Consider the following 14,312-nt stretch of genomic DNA (forward strand, 5'->3'; position numbering starts at 1 on the left):
CAACAGCCTCCCCTTCCTCAGACACACTAGCCTGATGGAACCTTGGTTTTCCTCAGTTTATTAGAAAAAACACCCATACAGGCAGGTACATTCACCAACAATCCCCCCCCCCCCCCCCTCACAAGAATATGGAGTGGTGAAAACACTATACAACAGGGCTAAACTAATCTGTTCTAATTACATGGCCCTAAATGCTGAACTAAATCACATCCTCAACACTTTCTCAGCCAATGTCTACCCCCCGCCCCCCAAAATCCAAAAAATATTGAAACATACAACTCTACCCCCCCCCCTCCACAACAAGGATTACTCTAAATCCATCATCATTCCCTACATCCGAGGCACCTCGGAAAAAATTACCAAAATCTTAAAAAAAACATGACTTGACCTCCTGTTACAGACCATACAGAAAATTGGCATCCCTTATCTGCTCCACTAAAGACCAACCACTTCTCCTAGACCTACCTGGTGTATACCAGGTCCCTTGCAGCTGTAATCTGTCTTACTTTTGCCAAACAATCAGGACAGTGAATATCAGAATTTCAGAACACAAGGACTACATCCGTTTTCACAAGTTCCGCCATTCTGGTCTTGCTGACCATGCTCTGGATACATGCCACAGAATACGGTGGAAGAAAGCTACAATAATACACTGTAGCAGATACAATGAATGGTCGTATTTTTTGTATTTTTGATTATTTCCAATTCTTAGTTTAAAGAACCTTTGGAGGAGCAGAATCCGTTTGCTCTGGTTACTAATGATTTAATGATGCCAAATTTTTTGAGATGGATAATGAGCCGAAGAATTGTGAATGTAGTGACCTGCAAATGTTGGCTTATGATAGGCATGGAGATGAAAATACCTTCTTTTCTTTGTTTCCAGGAAGGAGATACCCTGTGGAGATTCTTTTTCTAGCATGAATTTGATGCGAGGATGAAGAAGGTTGATTTTTTCTAGAAACAAGTGTAGTTCTTGTTCAGAATGACCCCAGACAGCAAAGACATCATCGACGTATCGTAGCCAGGTTTTTTGATTTAGGATTAAACGTGAAGAAATTTTTTTTCCCCCTTCAAAGTGTTCTAGAAAAAAGGTTGACTAGGTTTGGTGATAAAGGAGACCCCATTGCTATTCCTTCCTCTTGCTTGTAAATTTTCTCTTTCAAAGTGAAGTATGCAAACATAATAAATTTGAATAATTCAACAGTATCGGATGGAAATTTTTGAGTTAGCAAGTCTATCGTTTCCTTATGGGGAATATTAGTGAAGATGGAGACAATGTCAAAGCTAATTATCATGTCAATTTCCAACAGTTGAATGTTTTTTATTTTTGTGTGAAGTGGAATTTTTAAGTGATGAGACTGAGTGGCCTATGAGAGGATGGAGAAGGTTAGATAAAAATCTTGATTATTTGTACCTCTGGCTGCTAATAGAATCCACAACAGGTCTGAGTGAACGTTATTCTTGTGAAGTATAGGTAAACCATATATTCTTGGAGGCCTAGCATGTTCTGTCCTGAGTTTTTCCTTGATCTAAGGAAGTGGTTTCATCTAGTAACTTGTTTAGTTTCTTGAGCTGTCATTTTGTAGGATCATAATCAAGTTGGGCATATGTACTTTGATCTCAGAGTAATAAATTCATTTTTCGGTCATATGAATTGGTATCTAGGACAACAGTGGTATTTCGTTTGTCGGCTCTGGTAATGATTATGTTTCTATTATGTTTTAAGGAGGTAAGAGCTTTCAATTCTGATGGTGGATATTCAAATCTGAAGGTTTTGGCATTATAGACTATTTTTGCAATTTTGAAACGTAGTCTATTGGCTTTAGTATTGGACAGGTGCACAATGTTTCTTTCAATGTTGTGTATAAAATCTAAATATGGAATGCATTTAGGTGAAATGGCAAACTTATGACTTCTTGCTAGAACATTAAATTCATCTTCTGTTTAGTGGACTGCTAGATAAGTTGACAACTCATTTTTCGGTCAGTAATTTGTTGGTATTTTTCTTGGAACAATTTAGCAAAGTAAGGCATTTTTTATGTAGATTAATATTACTTTTTTCAAATGCTTTTATCCATTTCACCTTTTTGAGTTTGCCATTTCACCTAAATGCATTCCATATTTAGATTTTATATATTGAAAGAAACATTGACCCCCCCCCCTTGTCCATAATTTAATTCTATAACACGCTACTGCACACAGAGCGTGATCCATTGTAAGCATGTGCCCTAACTGTATGTGATTCCTAGTATTGTTTGAATTAACTGTACTGAAGATGTCTTATGATACTTAGTATGAAATCTTTACTTATTAAAAAAAAAAATCTTATTACTGTGGTTATGTGTGTATGTTTAGTCATGAATGCTCCACGGGTTTCATTATACAACAAAAGGATCACAAAACAATGATGTGCATTAAGGCACTAACATTGGGTAAATGAGGTTGAAGAAAGGCAACCAATGTCAGGCCTAGAGTCCTAAATGGCGACCCTTAGTGGGATAAATTGGGTAGCCTTGACCGTTGTGCTGAAGATCTGAGGATGAGTGTTTCCCAAATTTGGGGCAGTTTCATGCATCCAAATTTGTTGAGGTTTTGGAAAGTTTTTCAGGGCTGAGGCAGATTCCATGAAATAGCTCTGATATTTGTATTTGCTGCAGTTTTTATTTATTTATTTATTTTTATGTTGAGCCCATACATGGGAGGTTGGTGCATTAATACCACCCTATAGTACATTAGTACCATATATGGGTAGTGGGTTGGGAAAAGAGGAACTTGTTTACATTTGATTTAAAAGACTGTATATTGTATTCCTTGGTAAACACAACAGGAGGAAGACTGTTCTACAATACAGATGTTGCAGGGATGAAGGAGGAGGAAAAGAAATCTGTTCTAGGTTTCAAGGTGCACTCTGAAGGGATGATGTTGAGCAGCAGCAGCTGCACATGTTCCAACGAGCTTAGTACTAAGTGGGGAATTATTGAAGCTATTTCAGATGAACATTTCCCATGGAAATATTTGTAGAATACACAGTGCAGAAACCAAACATCTGTACGAAAGTGTGGGGAGTGAGTTGGTAAGAGATGGGTCATTCATAAGTCTTATTAATGACCCATCTCTGTATTGAATCAAGCATTTTGAAGAAGCTTTTAGGGCCCCACCCCATATGTGAAGGCATTATTCAATAACTGAGCAGTGCAATAGATTGGCCTTCTTCCATCATATTCTATGGTGAGTGTCCAAAGTATGGTCAAGACCAGAGTGGCTGTAATGATGGAAACGAATGCAGTCCATGTGTTCAGAAATTCTGATATTGGTTGTCTTGCCTGTTTGGCCATAGTAGACCAGTTTTTACAGTTACAAGGGACTTGGTAGACACCTGCTAGGTCTAGGAAATGTGGCTGGTCTTTGGAACAGATAAGGAATGCTAGTTTTTTTAATGTGGTCTGTAAGGTTGTATTTCTTTAGGATTTTCAAATGTGCCCCAGATGTATGGAATGGCGATAGATTTTGTGTAATCTCTGCTCCGAATGGGGAACAGATAAGGAATGCTAGTTTTTTTAATGTGGTCTGTAAGGTTGTATTTCTTTAGGATTTTCAAATGTGCCCCAGATGTATGGAATGGCGATAGATTTTGTGTAATCTCTGCTCCGAATGGGGGGGGGGGAGGAAAGGAAGGAGATTGGGGTTACAGGGTTTTAATATTTTGGGGGGGGGGTTGTAGCCATTGGCTAACAAAGTGTTGAGAATGTGGTAAGGTTCAGTAGTTAGTGCACTGTTGTGAGGACTGATTAATTTTTCCCTGTTGTATAGAGTTGTATAGTGTATGTGTGTGTGTGTGGGGGGGGGATGACTGCTGGCATGAGATCTGTCAGGCTGGTATGTAATTAGTGTCTAGGAAGAGAAGACTGTTGTTTTCCTTTTCTAAGGTAAACTTGATCCTGAGATGTTGATATCAGGATCCAAGGCCATGTGGCCAAATGGAGAACACATCATCTACATAGCATAGCCAAACTGGGTTTATGTGGGGCAGAATTTAAGGCTTTTTCTTCAGAAGTCTCCATCAGTTGGCCAGGGGGTGGAAAACTCATGGCTGTGTCTTCTGTTTGTAGAATTTTCCTTGCCAAATGAAATAGCCAAAGTTCATGGTGAACTGAACCAGAGCTGAGATATCAGGAGGAAATAAACTTGAATAAGGTCTAAGGTGTCTTTGAGTAGGACATTAGTGAATAGAGAGGAGACATCAAAACTGACCATTTATCATTGTTTTGGAGTGTGAAGTTTTCTGTATTGGCTTTAAAGTGGACCGAGTTTTTTTTTTTTATGTGTGAAGGAGCATTGCCAGTACATTGTGAGAGTTCTCGGTTAAATGTTTGGCTACTTTGAATGTGAGAATCAATGCCATCCACAATGGGACATAATGGCACATTTTATAAAATTAATTTGTAAAATTTGGTAAAATTTTGTAATTTTAAAAACACAAATTAATTTTATAAAATGTGCCATTATGTCCCATTGGGACATAATGGCACATTTTATAAGCAAAAGGTAGAGAAGCATGGAAGCAGACTTCATCAAGCTGCAACCCTTTTAATAGAGGAGTCCACAGGATTAGATTAATCAATATTAATTATAACTAATTAATACTTCCATGCCTCTCTATCTTTTGCTTCTGTAAGACTCTTGCCCGTCCAGTCTTTGATGTTGTTTTTCCATTGCAGTTGGGGTCTTCCTCTCCTTCTCTCCACTTATAATATTGATTAATCATTATAATTTCCTGAAAAAATAACATCTGACCTCCATGGAGTCAAAGATTTATCGTGGGAGGTACACACTATTGCCCACAATGCCTCATCCAGCTGTGCCTTAAACTGATGCTGTGTCTGCATTCACAACACATTCAGACAATGCATTCCACTCACCAACCACTCCCCATGTAAAGAACCTGTGCCTCACTCCTCTGCTAACACCTTCCTTATATAGTTTCCAGTGATGGCCTCTTGTTTTATCAACCCTTTCCAATTCTCTTCCTCATAACAATCCCTGACTAGCCTATCTGTGTCAATCATATCCTTCTATTCATGAGACTTTACTATTTTTGGACATGCGTGAAGGCAAAAGAGGAACATTTTGAACATTGAATGCTTTATATACAGGTCATGCATGTAGTTTCTTTGTATGGAAAGCTGTAAATGATTTACTGATAGATTAAAGGTTTATGTGGTTTTCAAGTTGTAACAGTATTTCTGGTAAACTAGGTATTTAAATGTTCTACTTATGCTAATTATGCCACTTCAGTAACATAACATAATACAGTTGTAGTTTCTTAAATGATAATAAAATTCATAAAATCTGCCATGCCAAATGAAGATGAATGCATATATTCACAATAAATATAACACAGTTGATTTTCTAAGTGTTACTTATCATGCAGTTTTGTCTAAAACTGATCAACATCATGTTGGAGGCTTAATGGATTTTTTACAACACTCAAAAAGAATTAAAATAGAATTTAATGCTTCCTATATTTCGTCCTAGTCACTAGGACATCTATGGGGATTACAAAAACAATTAATGTAACATGCACACACAATTCTTACAATACTAAGCCCAACCACGTGGGTGACACTAAAGTCTTATCTAGGTGGAGCGCCCTCTAGGTAGGTGGCCTGGAATGTAAGGTGGGACCTCTGGTGATGAGTGTTTCCCAAATCTTCGGAAGCTTAATGCAACCGTATTTATTAAGATTTGGTTGGTTTCTGAGAGCTGCTGCTTCTAAGAAAAGTCTCTCTTTTTTGAATTTGCTGTGGTGGAGCATGGTGGTTTTCTTCCATGATACTCTGTGGGTGGTGTCCAAAACATGGTCAGCCAAGCCTGAATGACCATAGATGTGTTTACAGATGTAAGACTTGTGTTCCTCCAGGTGGATGGATGCTGATCTGCCTGTCTGTCCAAAGTATGCCAGCCTGCAGGAACAGGGTACTTTGTAAACTCCAGGCAGCGAGAGAGGAAGGAGCTGATCTTTCGTAGAACAGATAAGGGTAGCAAGTTTGCGGTAGGGCTTATATGCTGTGTGTAGGTTGTACTTTTTTAGTATCTTGGCTATTTTTTAAGATGTGCCACGGATGTAGGGTATGGTGATGGCATTTTTAAAATCTTGTTGACGAGAAGGACGGGGAATGGGGGAGGAACTGATTTTTTTTTGATACTGTGTTCACTGTAGCCATTGGAGAGGAAAGTGTTGTGTATGTGGTTAAGTTCAGTAATAAGGGCGGTTCCACTGGAACAAAGATTGTGGGCTCTCTTAGTAAGAGTTTTGATGATGCCATATTGTTGTGAGGGGTGGTGGTGGGAGAGTTTGTGAATGTATCTGCCTGTGTGTGTGGGTTTTCTGTATACAGTGAAGGCAAGTGTATCATTAGGCAGGCGTGTGACTAAGGTATCTAGGAAGGGTAAACAGTTGTTCTTTTCCTTTTCTATAGTAAACTGGATTCTTGGATGTAGGCTATTAAGATGACTGAGGAAGGAGTCTAACGTGTCTGGGCCATGAGGTCAAATAGAGAACACATCATCTACATATCTTAGCCAGATAGAAGGTTTGAGTGGGGCTGAGTCTATGGCTCGTTTTTCTAAATCTTCCATATAGAAATTGGCAAGGGGAGGTGAGAGGGGGAACCCATGGCGGTTCCCTCTATCTGCTTGTATATTTTGTTCTTCCAAGAGAAATATCCAGAGTTAATGGCAAAGGAAAAGAGATCTAAGATGTCAGGGGGGAAAATGTTTTCTAAGAGAGATAAGGTGTCAATTAAGGGAATATTGGTAATCAAAGAGGAGATATCAAAGCTTACCAATATGTCTGCATTATTCAAGGTTAAATTTTCTGTGAGGGCTTTAAAGTGGGCCGAGTTTTTTATATAGGAAGTGGACCTTCCGGTTGGGGTGGGGGGGTCAGAGAGTTGGCCAGCTGTTTAGACAGTCTGTAGCAAGGTTCATTGGTGGCATCTACTATAGGTCTGAAATATAAAAAACTCAACCCACTTTAAAGCCCTCACAGAAAATTTAACCTTGAATAATGCAGACATATTGGTAAGCTTTGATATCTCCTCTTTGTTTACCAATATTCCCTTAACTGACACCTTATCTCTCTTAGAAAACTTTTTTCCCCCTGACATCTTAGATCTCTTTTCCTTTGCCATTAACTCTGGATATTTCTCTTGGAAGAACAAAATCTACAAGCAGATAGAGGGAACCGCCATGGGTTCCCCCTCTCACCTCCCCTTGCCAATTTCTATATGGAAGATTTCGAAAAACGAGCCATAGACTCAGCCCCACTCAAACCTTCTATCTGGCTAAGATATGTAGATGATGTGTTCTCTATTTGGCCTTCATGGCCCAGACACGTTAGACTCCTTCCTCAGTCATCTTAATAGCCTACATCCAAGAATCTTTACTATGGAAAAGGAAAAGAACAACTGTTTACCCTTCCTAGACACCTTAGTCACACGCCTGCCTAATGATACACTTGCTTTCACTCTATACAGAAAACCCACACACACACAGGCAGATACATTCACAAACTCTCCCACCACCACCACCCCTCACAACAATATGGCATCATCAAAACTCTTACTAAGAGAGCCCACAATCTTTGTTCCAGTGGAACCGCCCTTATTACTGAACCCACATACACAACACTTTCCTCTCAGATGGCTACAGCGTACACAGTATCAAAAAAATAATCAGTTCCTCCCCCATTCCCTGTCCTTCTCATCAACAAGATTTTAAAAATGCCATCACCATACCCTACATCCATGGCACATCTGAAAAAATAGCCAAGATACTAAAAAAGTACAACCTACACACAGCATATAAGCCCTACCGCAAACTTGCTACCCTTATCCGTTCTACGAAAGATCAGCTCCTTCCTCTCTCGCTGCCTAGAGTTTACAAAGTACCCTGTTCCTGCAGGCTGGCGTACTTTGGACAGACAGGCAGATCAGCATCCATAGTTGTGTCTTACATCTGTAAACACAACTATGGCCATTCAGTCTTGGCTGACCATGTTTTGGACACCACCCACAGAGTATCATGGAAGAAAACCACCATGCTCCACCACAGCAAATTCAAGAAAGAGAGACTTTTCTTAGAAGCAGCAGCAGCAGCTCTCAGAAACCAACCAAATCTTAATAAATACGGTTGCATTAAGCTTCTGAAGATTTGGGAAACACTCATCACCAGAGGTCCCACCTTACATTCCAGGCCACCTACTACCGCCCTTAGAGGGCACTCCACCTAGATAAAACTTTAGTGTCACCCACGTGGTTGGGCTTAGTATTGTAAGAATTGTGTGTGCATGTTACATTAATTGTTTTTGTAATCCCCATAGATGTCCTAGTGACTAGGACGAAATATAGGAAGTATTAAATTCTATTTTAATTCTTTTTGAGTGTTGTAAAAAATCCATTAAGCCTCCAACATGATGTCCTTACAGCACTTTAAGCCTCTACACATGAACACTAAAACTGATCAAATAAGAGAAGTTTTCTGATTTTAATTTAAAATAGGGTTTCAGAGCATTTATATAAAACAAAGTATTTGCTTATCTATTTTAAATAATTTTTTTTAGTGTATTGCTGATGAAAAGTGGGGTGATTGGCGGCCTCACTTAGCTATGATCCTGTCCAATCCATCATCCCGTCCAGAGGTTGACTCTCGAAGTATCACTACTCTTGGTGACACACTAAGTAAGTTACGAAGGAACGTGATATACGATAGCAACTTGTGTTTTTGTATAAAACATTTCATATATAAATTAGTCTTTGATAGTAACAATTCACTTTGGACGTCATGAGCATAGACTCCTGAAAATAGTTTAGTATATTTATTCAAACATGTAGAAAGGCTCAGGTGTTGTTAGTTATTTTAATATTTAATTGTATTTATTCACAAAACTGAAAACTCACTCCAAAAGTGTTATATTTCCCATCATGCTTTGACAAGATTGCATAATGCCGAATAACAGACATTGCTGGTATAATTGTACTTGGTCAGTTACAATAACTGCATTTCTTGTTAAAGGATCTGTTTTCAGAGTTTGCTATTTTGGAAGATGCAGAAGTTTTAGACAAGCAAGGAACTAGCAAGCTGAATACTTGATAAATTATTTTGACATTTGAGAACAACAAAGCTGCTATGTATATCCATGCAGAAGATGTTTGTTTGTAATTAGTTCCAAATTCTCTCCTAGATTGGTATTGCAGTGCTGTTAATGATTGATCACACATGAAAATGTTATCTCTCTTTTAAGTGAATCATGGAGACTTTTTAGAGATGTCATCAAGAGCTGATTGTATAGGTGAATCCAGAAAGTAACGTCTGGTCAAGATTTAGAAAAAAAAACAGATTATATGCCAAAATACCTATGTACATACTTTACTTTTCCGCATAGTAGCCATTTTTGTTATCATGGCTCCAGGCTTTTTCATATCTGCGTCAAAAAATGTCTGCCTCCAGTGAGTTCAACCACTGGTTCATGCTGTTCTTCAGTTGCTCATTCAGTTCTTCATACTGTTTTTCAGTTCAGTTAAATGGTTGAAAAGTTCCCACTCAAACTTCTGAATTTGCCAGACAGTTCGAGCTGCAGTGTGAACTCGTACATTATCATGCAAAAGCACGATCCCTTGTCTTTTGTTCTGGATTGCTTTTGTCCGAGTTTCTTCATCATTTCACAATATGCATCAGCATTAATTGTGATTCTCGTAGAAAGGCTTATACGTTAGTTGCACATGATTATTAAATAACTTAAGGAATTCACAACGTATACTGGAATATAAATTAAAATAAACTTTAAAACTTTAATATATATTTCCTATATTTCAGCAACGTTATGTTGCCATCTTCATGGGAACATAAGATTAAGACACATGCGCGCAGGCACTAAAAACAGCAAATGAGGTCGAAGCAAGGAAACTACTGTTTTTTCCTGAAGTCCTGATGGTGCTCTCTAACAGGCTTTATTAGGTATTCTTGGCCATTGGGCTGAAGTTCTCAGGATGTATGTCTCCCAAATTTGGGGCAGTCTCATGCATCCAAATTTGTTAAGGTTTGGCTTATTTCTTAGGGCTGTTTCTTATGGTGTATTACTGTGGCTTTCTTGCACCGTATTCTGTGGTGTGTATCCAGACCATGGTCTGGATATTAAATTAAATTGTGGCAGGCTAGTTTATGCACAGTCCTTAAAGAGGAAGTTGTTCATGCTTGGCTCTGCATAAATCATAGTCATCTCACACACACCTTCCTATTATGGGGTAATGACATGCCTGTGTGTGAGTTTTGTAGTACCGGACTAACCATCAGTTATATTTTAATCGACTGCCCATGTTTCATCAATGAGCATTGTCAGTTTTAGCCATGTTAATGATCTGTCTGATCCCTGTACACTCATGCATATTTTATCAGCACCAATATTTTTCCACTATAAGTTTACTTTACTGTTTATGAACTATTTAAAATTGTTTTTCATAGACCTTTTTCACCTGCCATTTATACAACTTTTTTACACTTGTTATTGTACACTTTTATACAATATACTAATTTTATCTATATCAGTTTGTGCTTTTGTTTACTTATCAAGTTATTTTTAACTTGTATATTGCTATGATCTGTACTGGAGCAGTGTTGACCATAGCTGCCTTTGCACCATAAAATCATAAACAACCAAACAAACATCAAACCTCGATACATACGTTATACAACCAATAAGACTGTTCACAACTAATTAATTTTTTTATTATATGGAACTTAAAAAAAATAAGAACAGAAACATAAGAATTATGACTGTCATTTTTTTTTAAATCTTAAAAGAAAGTGTATCCTTAGACTCTGCTTTTAATTGGTTTGTCATATCTTAATACATGGAGTTGGTTGACATCAAACCTCCTTGTACCAAGGTGGGTTGTGAAAAAAATTGAAAAGCAAGGAAAAAACAAGATTAACATCCCAACCAGTCATAACATCTATAGACGTCCAGCTAAATCTGGATACGATTCTGTAACACCAGTTGAATAACATGGATAAGAAGTGCAATTTGGTCTCATTATTTCATCCATCTTGGCCGGTAAGGAGGTTAGAATAGTCTGTCTAGATCAAGTGAAAAACTAGCTCTAGTTGTAAAGTAATTTTTGGGATTTCTGAAACTATGTACAGGATAATTCCAAATCATATTACTGTTTATTCTTTGCTGATACTGTTTCATTTTGTTATTTTTCTTAAATGCACACATTCATTCCTAAAAATAGCTTGTCTGACTATTTACTAATTATCATTCATTTCTTTACTGCAAAGGTGATTCATTTTTGTTTTTCTTTTTTGTAGTAATGCGTTTTGGTAATAATCTTTCTTGTTTTGTTATTTATGTAATAAAATCATCGAAAATCACCTTTGTGAAGTCAGTGACGTATATGCTGGAATAAAATGAGAACAGGTTAATCATGAGAAAATGATTTACTGAACACATTCCCATTTTCTCACTTGGAAAGAGTAATTGAAGCAAGGTTACGGCAGGAAACAAAAATTGGTGAGGAACAGTTTGGATTTATGCCAGGAAGAGGGACAACGGATGCAATATTTGTGCTAAGGCGATTGATGGAGAAATATAGAGATGCAAGTGGATCTGCACATGGTGTTTATAGATCTGGAAAAGGCATACGACAGAGTGGCCAGGCAGGAGGTATGGAAGTGTATGAGGAAGAAGGGGGTGTCGGAGAAGTATGTGAGGTTGGTGAAGGAGATGTATGAGGGAACAGAAACTCAGGTCAGGTCTAGTGTCGGCATGACAGAAGGGTTCCCTATTGTCGTAGGGCTACACCAAGGGTCAGCTCTGAGCCCCTACCTCTTTGACCTGGTCATGGATGTACTAGTGGAGGATGTCAAGAAGGAGGCACCATGGAGCATGCTGTTTGCCGATGACATTGTTCTATGTGAATCATCCCGAGAGAAGCTTGAAAATACCCTGGAAGAGTGGAGAAAGGCATTGGAGGAGAGCGCATGAGAATTAACCGGGTGAAGACTGAATATATGTCAACGGGGAGTGACGAGGATATCGTCATACGACTCCAGGGTGAAAGGCTAATTTCAGGGAAGAAATTCAAGTACCTTGGGTCGGTTGTCGAGAGGAATGGGGACCTGGACGAGGAAATACAGCACCGAATAACATGCGGTTGGATGAATTGGAGGAAGATGAGTGGGGTCCTGTGTGACAAGAGATTGAGTTGTAAGAGGAAAGGAAAGCTCTATAAGATGGTGGTGAGGCCAGCGATGCTCCATGGTGCGGAGACATGGCCTATAACCAAGGCACAGGAGAGGAAGATGGAGGTGGCGGAGATGCGGATGTTGAGATGGATGAGTGGTGTGACAAAGAAGGACAGGATAAAGAATGACTACATGAGAAGGACAGTTAAGGTGGGACCAATTGGCAAGAAGATACAAGAAAGTAGGCTGAGGTGGTTTCGACATGTTGAGAGGAAGGGTGAGGAGTATGTTGGTAAACGAGTGGAGTATATGGAGTTGGAGGGAAGGAGGAAAAGAGGCAGGCCCAAGCTCAGGTGGAGGGATAAGATGACAGAGGATCTTAGGGAGAAAGGATGGAGTCCGAAGGATGCCCTGGACTGGAGAACTTGGAAGAGGAAGGTTAAAGATTGGTGCGCCGACCACATTTAACATGGGATAAGGCAGAGTGAAAGAAGAAGAAGAATTCCCATTTTCTCACTCATGCAAAATTATGCAAAAGAAGGACTGAAAAAGAACCAGTTATTTTCAGTCATTCTGAAGCAAACATATGAGTTTGTACTATGTAATTAGTATTAAGTAAAGTAACAAATATGACATCAAAATAAAAAGTTCACACAACACATCCCTATATTAATTTTCCTTATATGTTACTGTTACTTTCTTTTCAGTCACTCGTGGTTGTTTACCAGCTGCTCACTTCTGCTATTTGATGGCCCAAGTGGATTTTGGTTCCTATTTTCGCAAATCAAGTAAATTAATACTGTTAGGCTCTGATCATATGTAAGTTGAATTAATTACTGTTCTCTTATTTAATTTTATTAATGTCTCCTTCCTTGTTCCTTTACACATGCAAAAAAAAAACAATGAAATTCATAGGTCCCTCCCACCCCCCCCTCAACTTTTTAGGTATCTGGTATTTAATTTTAGTTATTGATAATAAAATGTAAGCATTCTTAACGTTTGTTTTAAAGATTTCCATACGATATCTGGGAAGGTATATTTGTATTCATTTCTAATATTTTTTATCCCTCACACACACAAGAGGCTGCAAGGCCTATGGCAAGTAAATTCTGTGTGTGTGTGTGCTGGCTGAGAGGTATGGGGGGAGGGAAGAGGAAAGTATTCTTCTGATATTTTTTTAAAGAGTTGAGAGGGGGGTTATAGCCCTTGGAGGAACTTTCATTGGGAAGGATCTTCTACACATTAGATGGAATAAAATAAGACTGTAAGTAGCAGGTTTCGTGAATCAGCAGTTCATCTGCAAAAAGATATTGGGCAGATGTTGCTCATGTTTTGCACTAATATGGGCATAATGGATGCTAGTTCTGTTGAACAGTAGTTATGGAAATATTTGTAGGAAAGACACAATGCAGAAATTGACCATCTGTGTTGTGTGAGAGAGAGAGATGGGGGGGTCATCGGTTTACCAAATTAGGTTAGGTTAGCATGAGCAGCAGCAGTCTTAGGTGTGCCACCCCAAATTTCAGAGCAGTATTCTAACATTTGGATGAATTTGAGATTTCTACAGATCTTGACTCTTTTTAAGTTGAGTCTTATCAAACGTAAATAGAAAAGAATTTTTTATTTTTTTATTTTATGAGAAAACAGACAAAACTGTTTTGGAAGCATTGAAGGTGACTAGGTTGTCATTGCTTCAATTTAAGGATGGTATGTAGATCACCATCTATGGCACTTGTCATAGATTATCTTGAAGCTTGAGATGTTTAGTACTACAAGATATGTCATATGAGTAGGATGAGTGGTGAGTGCTATTATCAGCAAAACTGTGAATAAGGTTTGATGTCAGTGAATGTACGTTATTTATATACATAACAAAGTTCCCGAGGAAAGCTATATCAACAAGAAAATCTGAAGAGAGAGAGAACATCTTTCACCATTACGTGTGAACAACCTGAGAGAAAACTGACAGTCCAAAGGGAGGAAGGTAGACAATAAGATGACATTTGCTGAGAAACCCTTAATACCAGACCCTGTCAAATGGCTTGCTTGCAAATATTAAGTTAAAC

The 14,312-nt window shown here is 38.5% G+C and overlaps 1 protein-coding gene across 1 annotated transcript in view; it reads left to right on the forward strand.

The window, feature by feature from the left end:
- The window catches only part of Sec16 (endoplasmic reticulum export factor secretory 16), a 627,195-nt gene that overhangs the window by 336,550 nt on the left and 276,333 nt on the right, over window positions 1-14,312 (forward strand). The window contains exons 19-20 of the mRNA XM_090400384.1: window positions 8,624-8,741; window positions 12,954-13,065. Coding sequence (XP_090256510.1) covers window positions 8,624-8,741; window positions 12,954-13,065 — 230 coding nt within the window. The remainder of the gene's footprint in view (window positions 1-8,623; window positions 8,742-12,953; window positions 13,066-14,312) is intronic.

Source organism: Typopeltis vanoorti, chromosome 1 (genome assembly GCF_054136105.1).
Source record: "Typopeltis vanoorti isolate ZY-2024b chromosome 1, IOZ_Tvanoo_1.0, whole genome shotgun sequence".
Taxonomy (NCBI): Eukaryota; Metazoa; Arthropoda; class Arachnida; order Uropygi; family Thelyphonidae; genus Typopeltis; species Typopeltis vanoorti.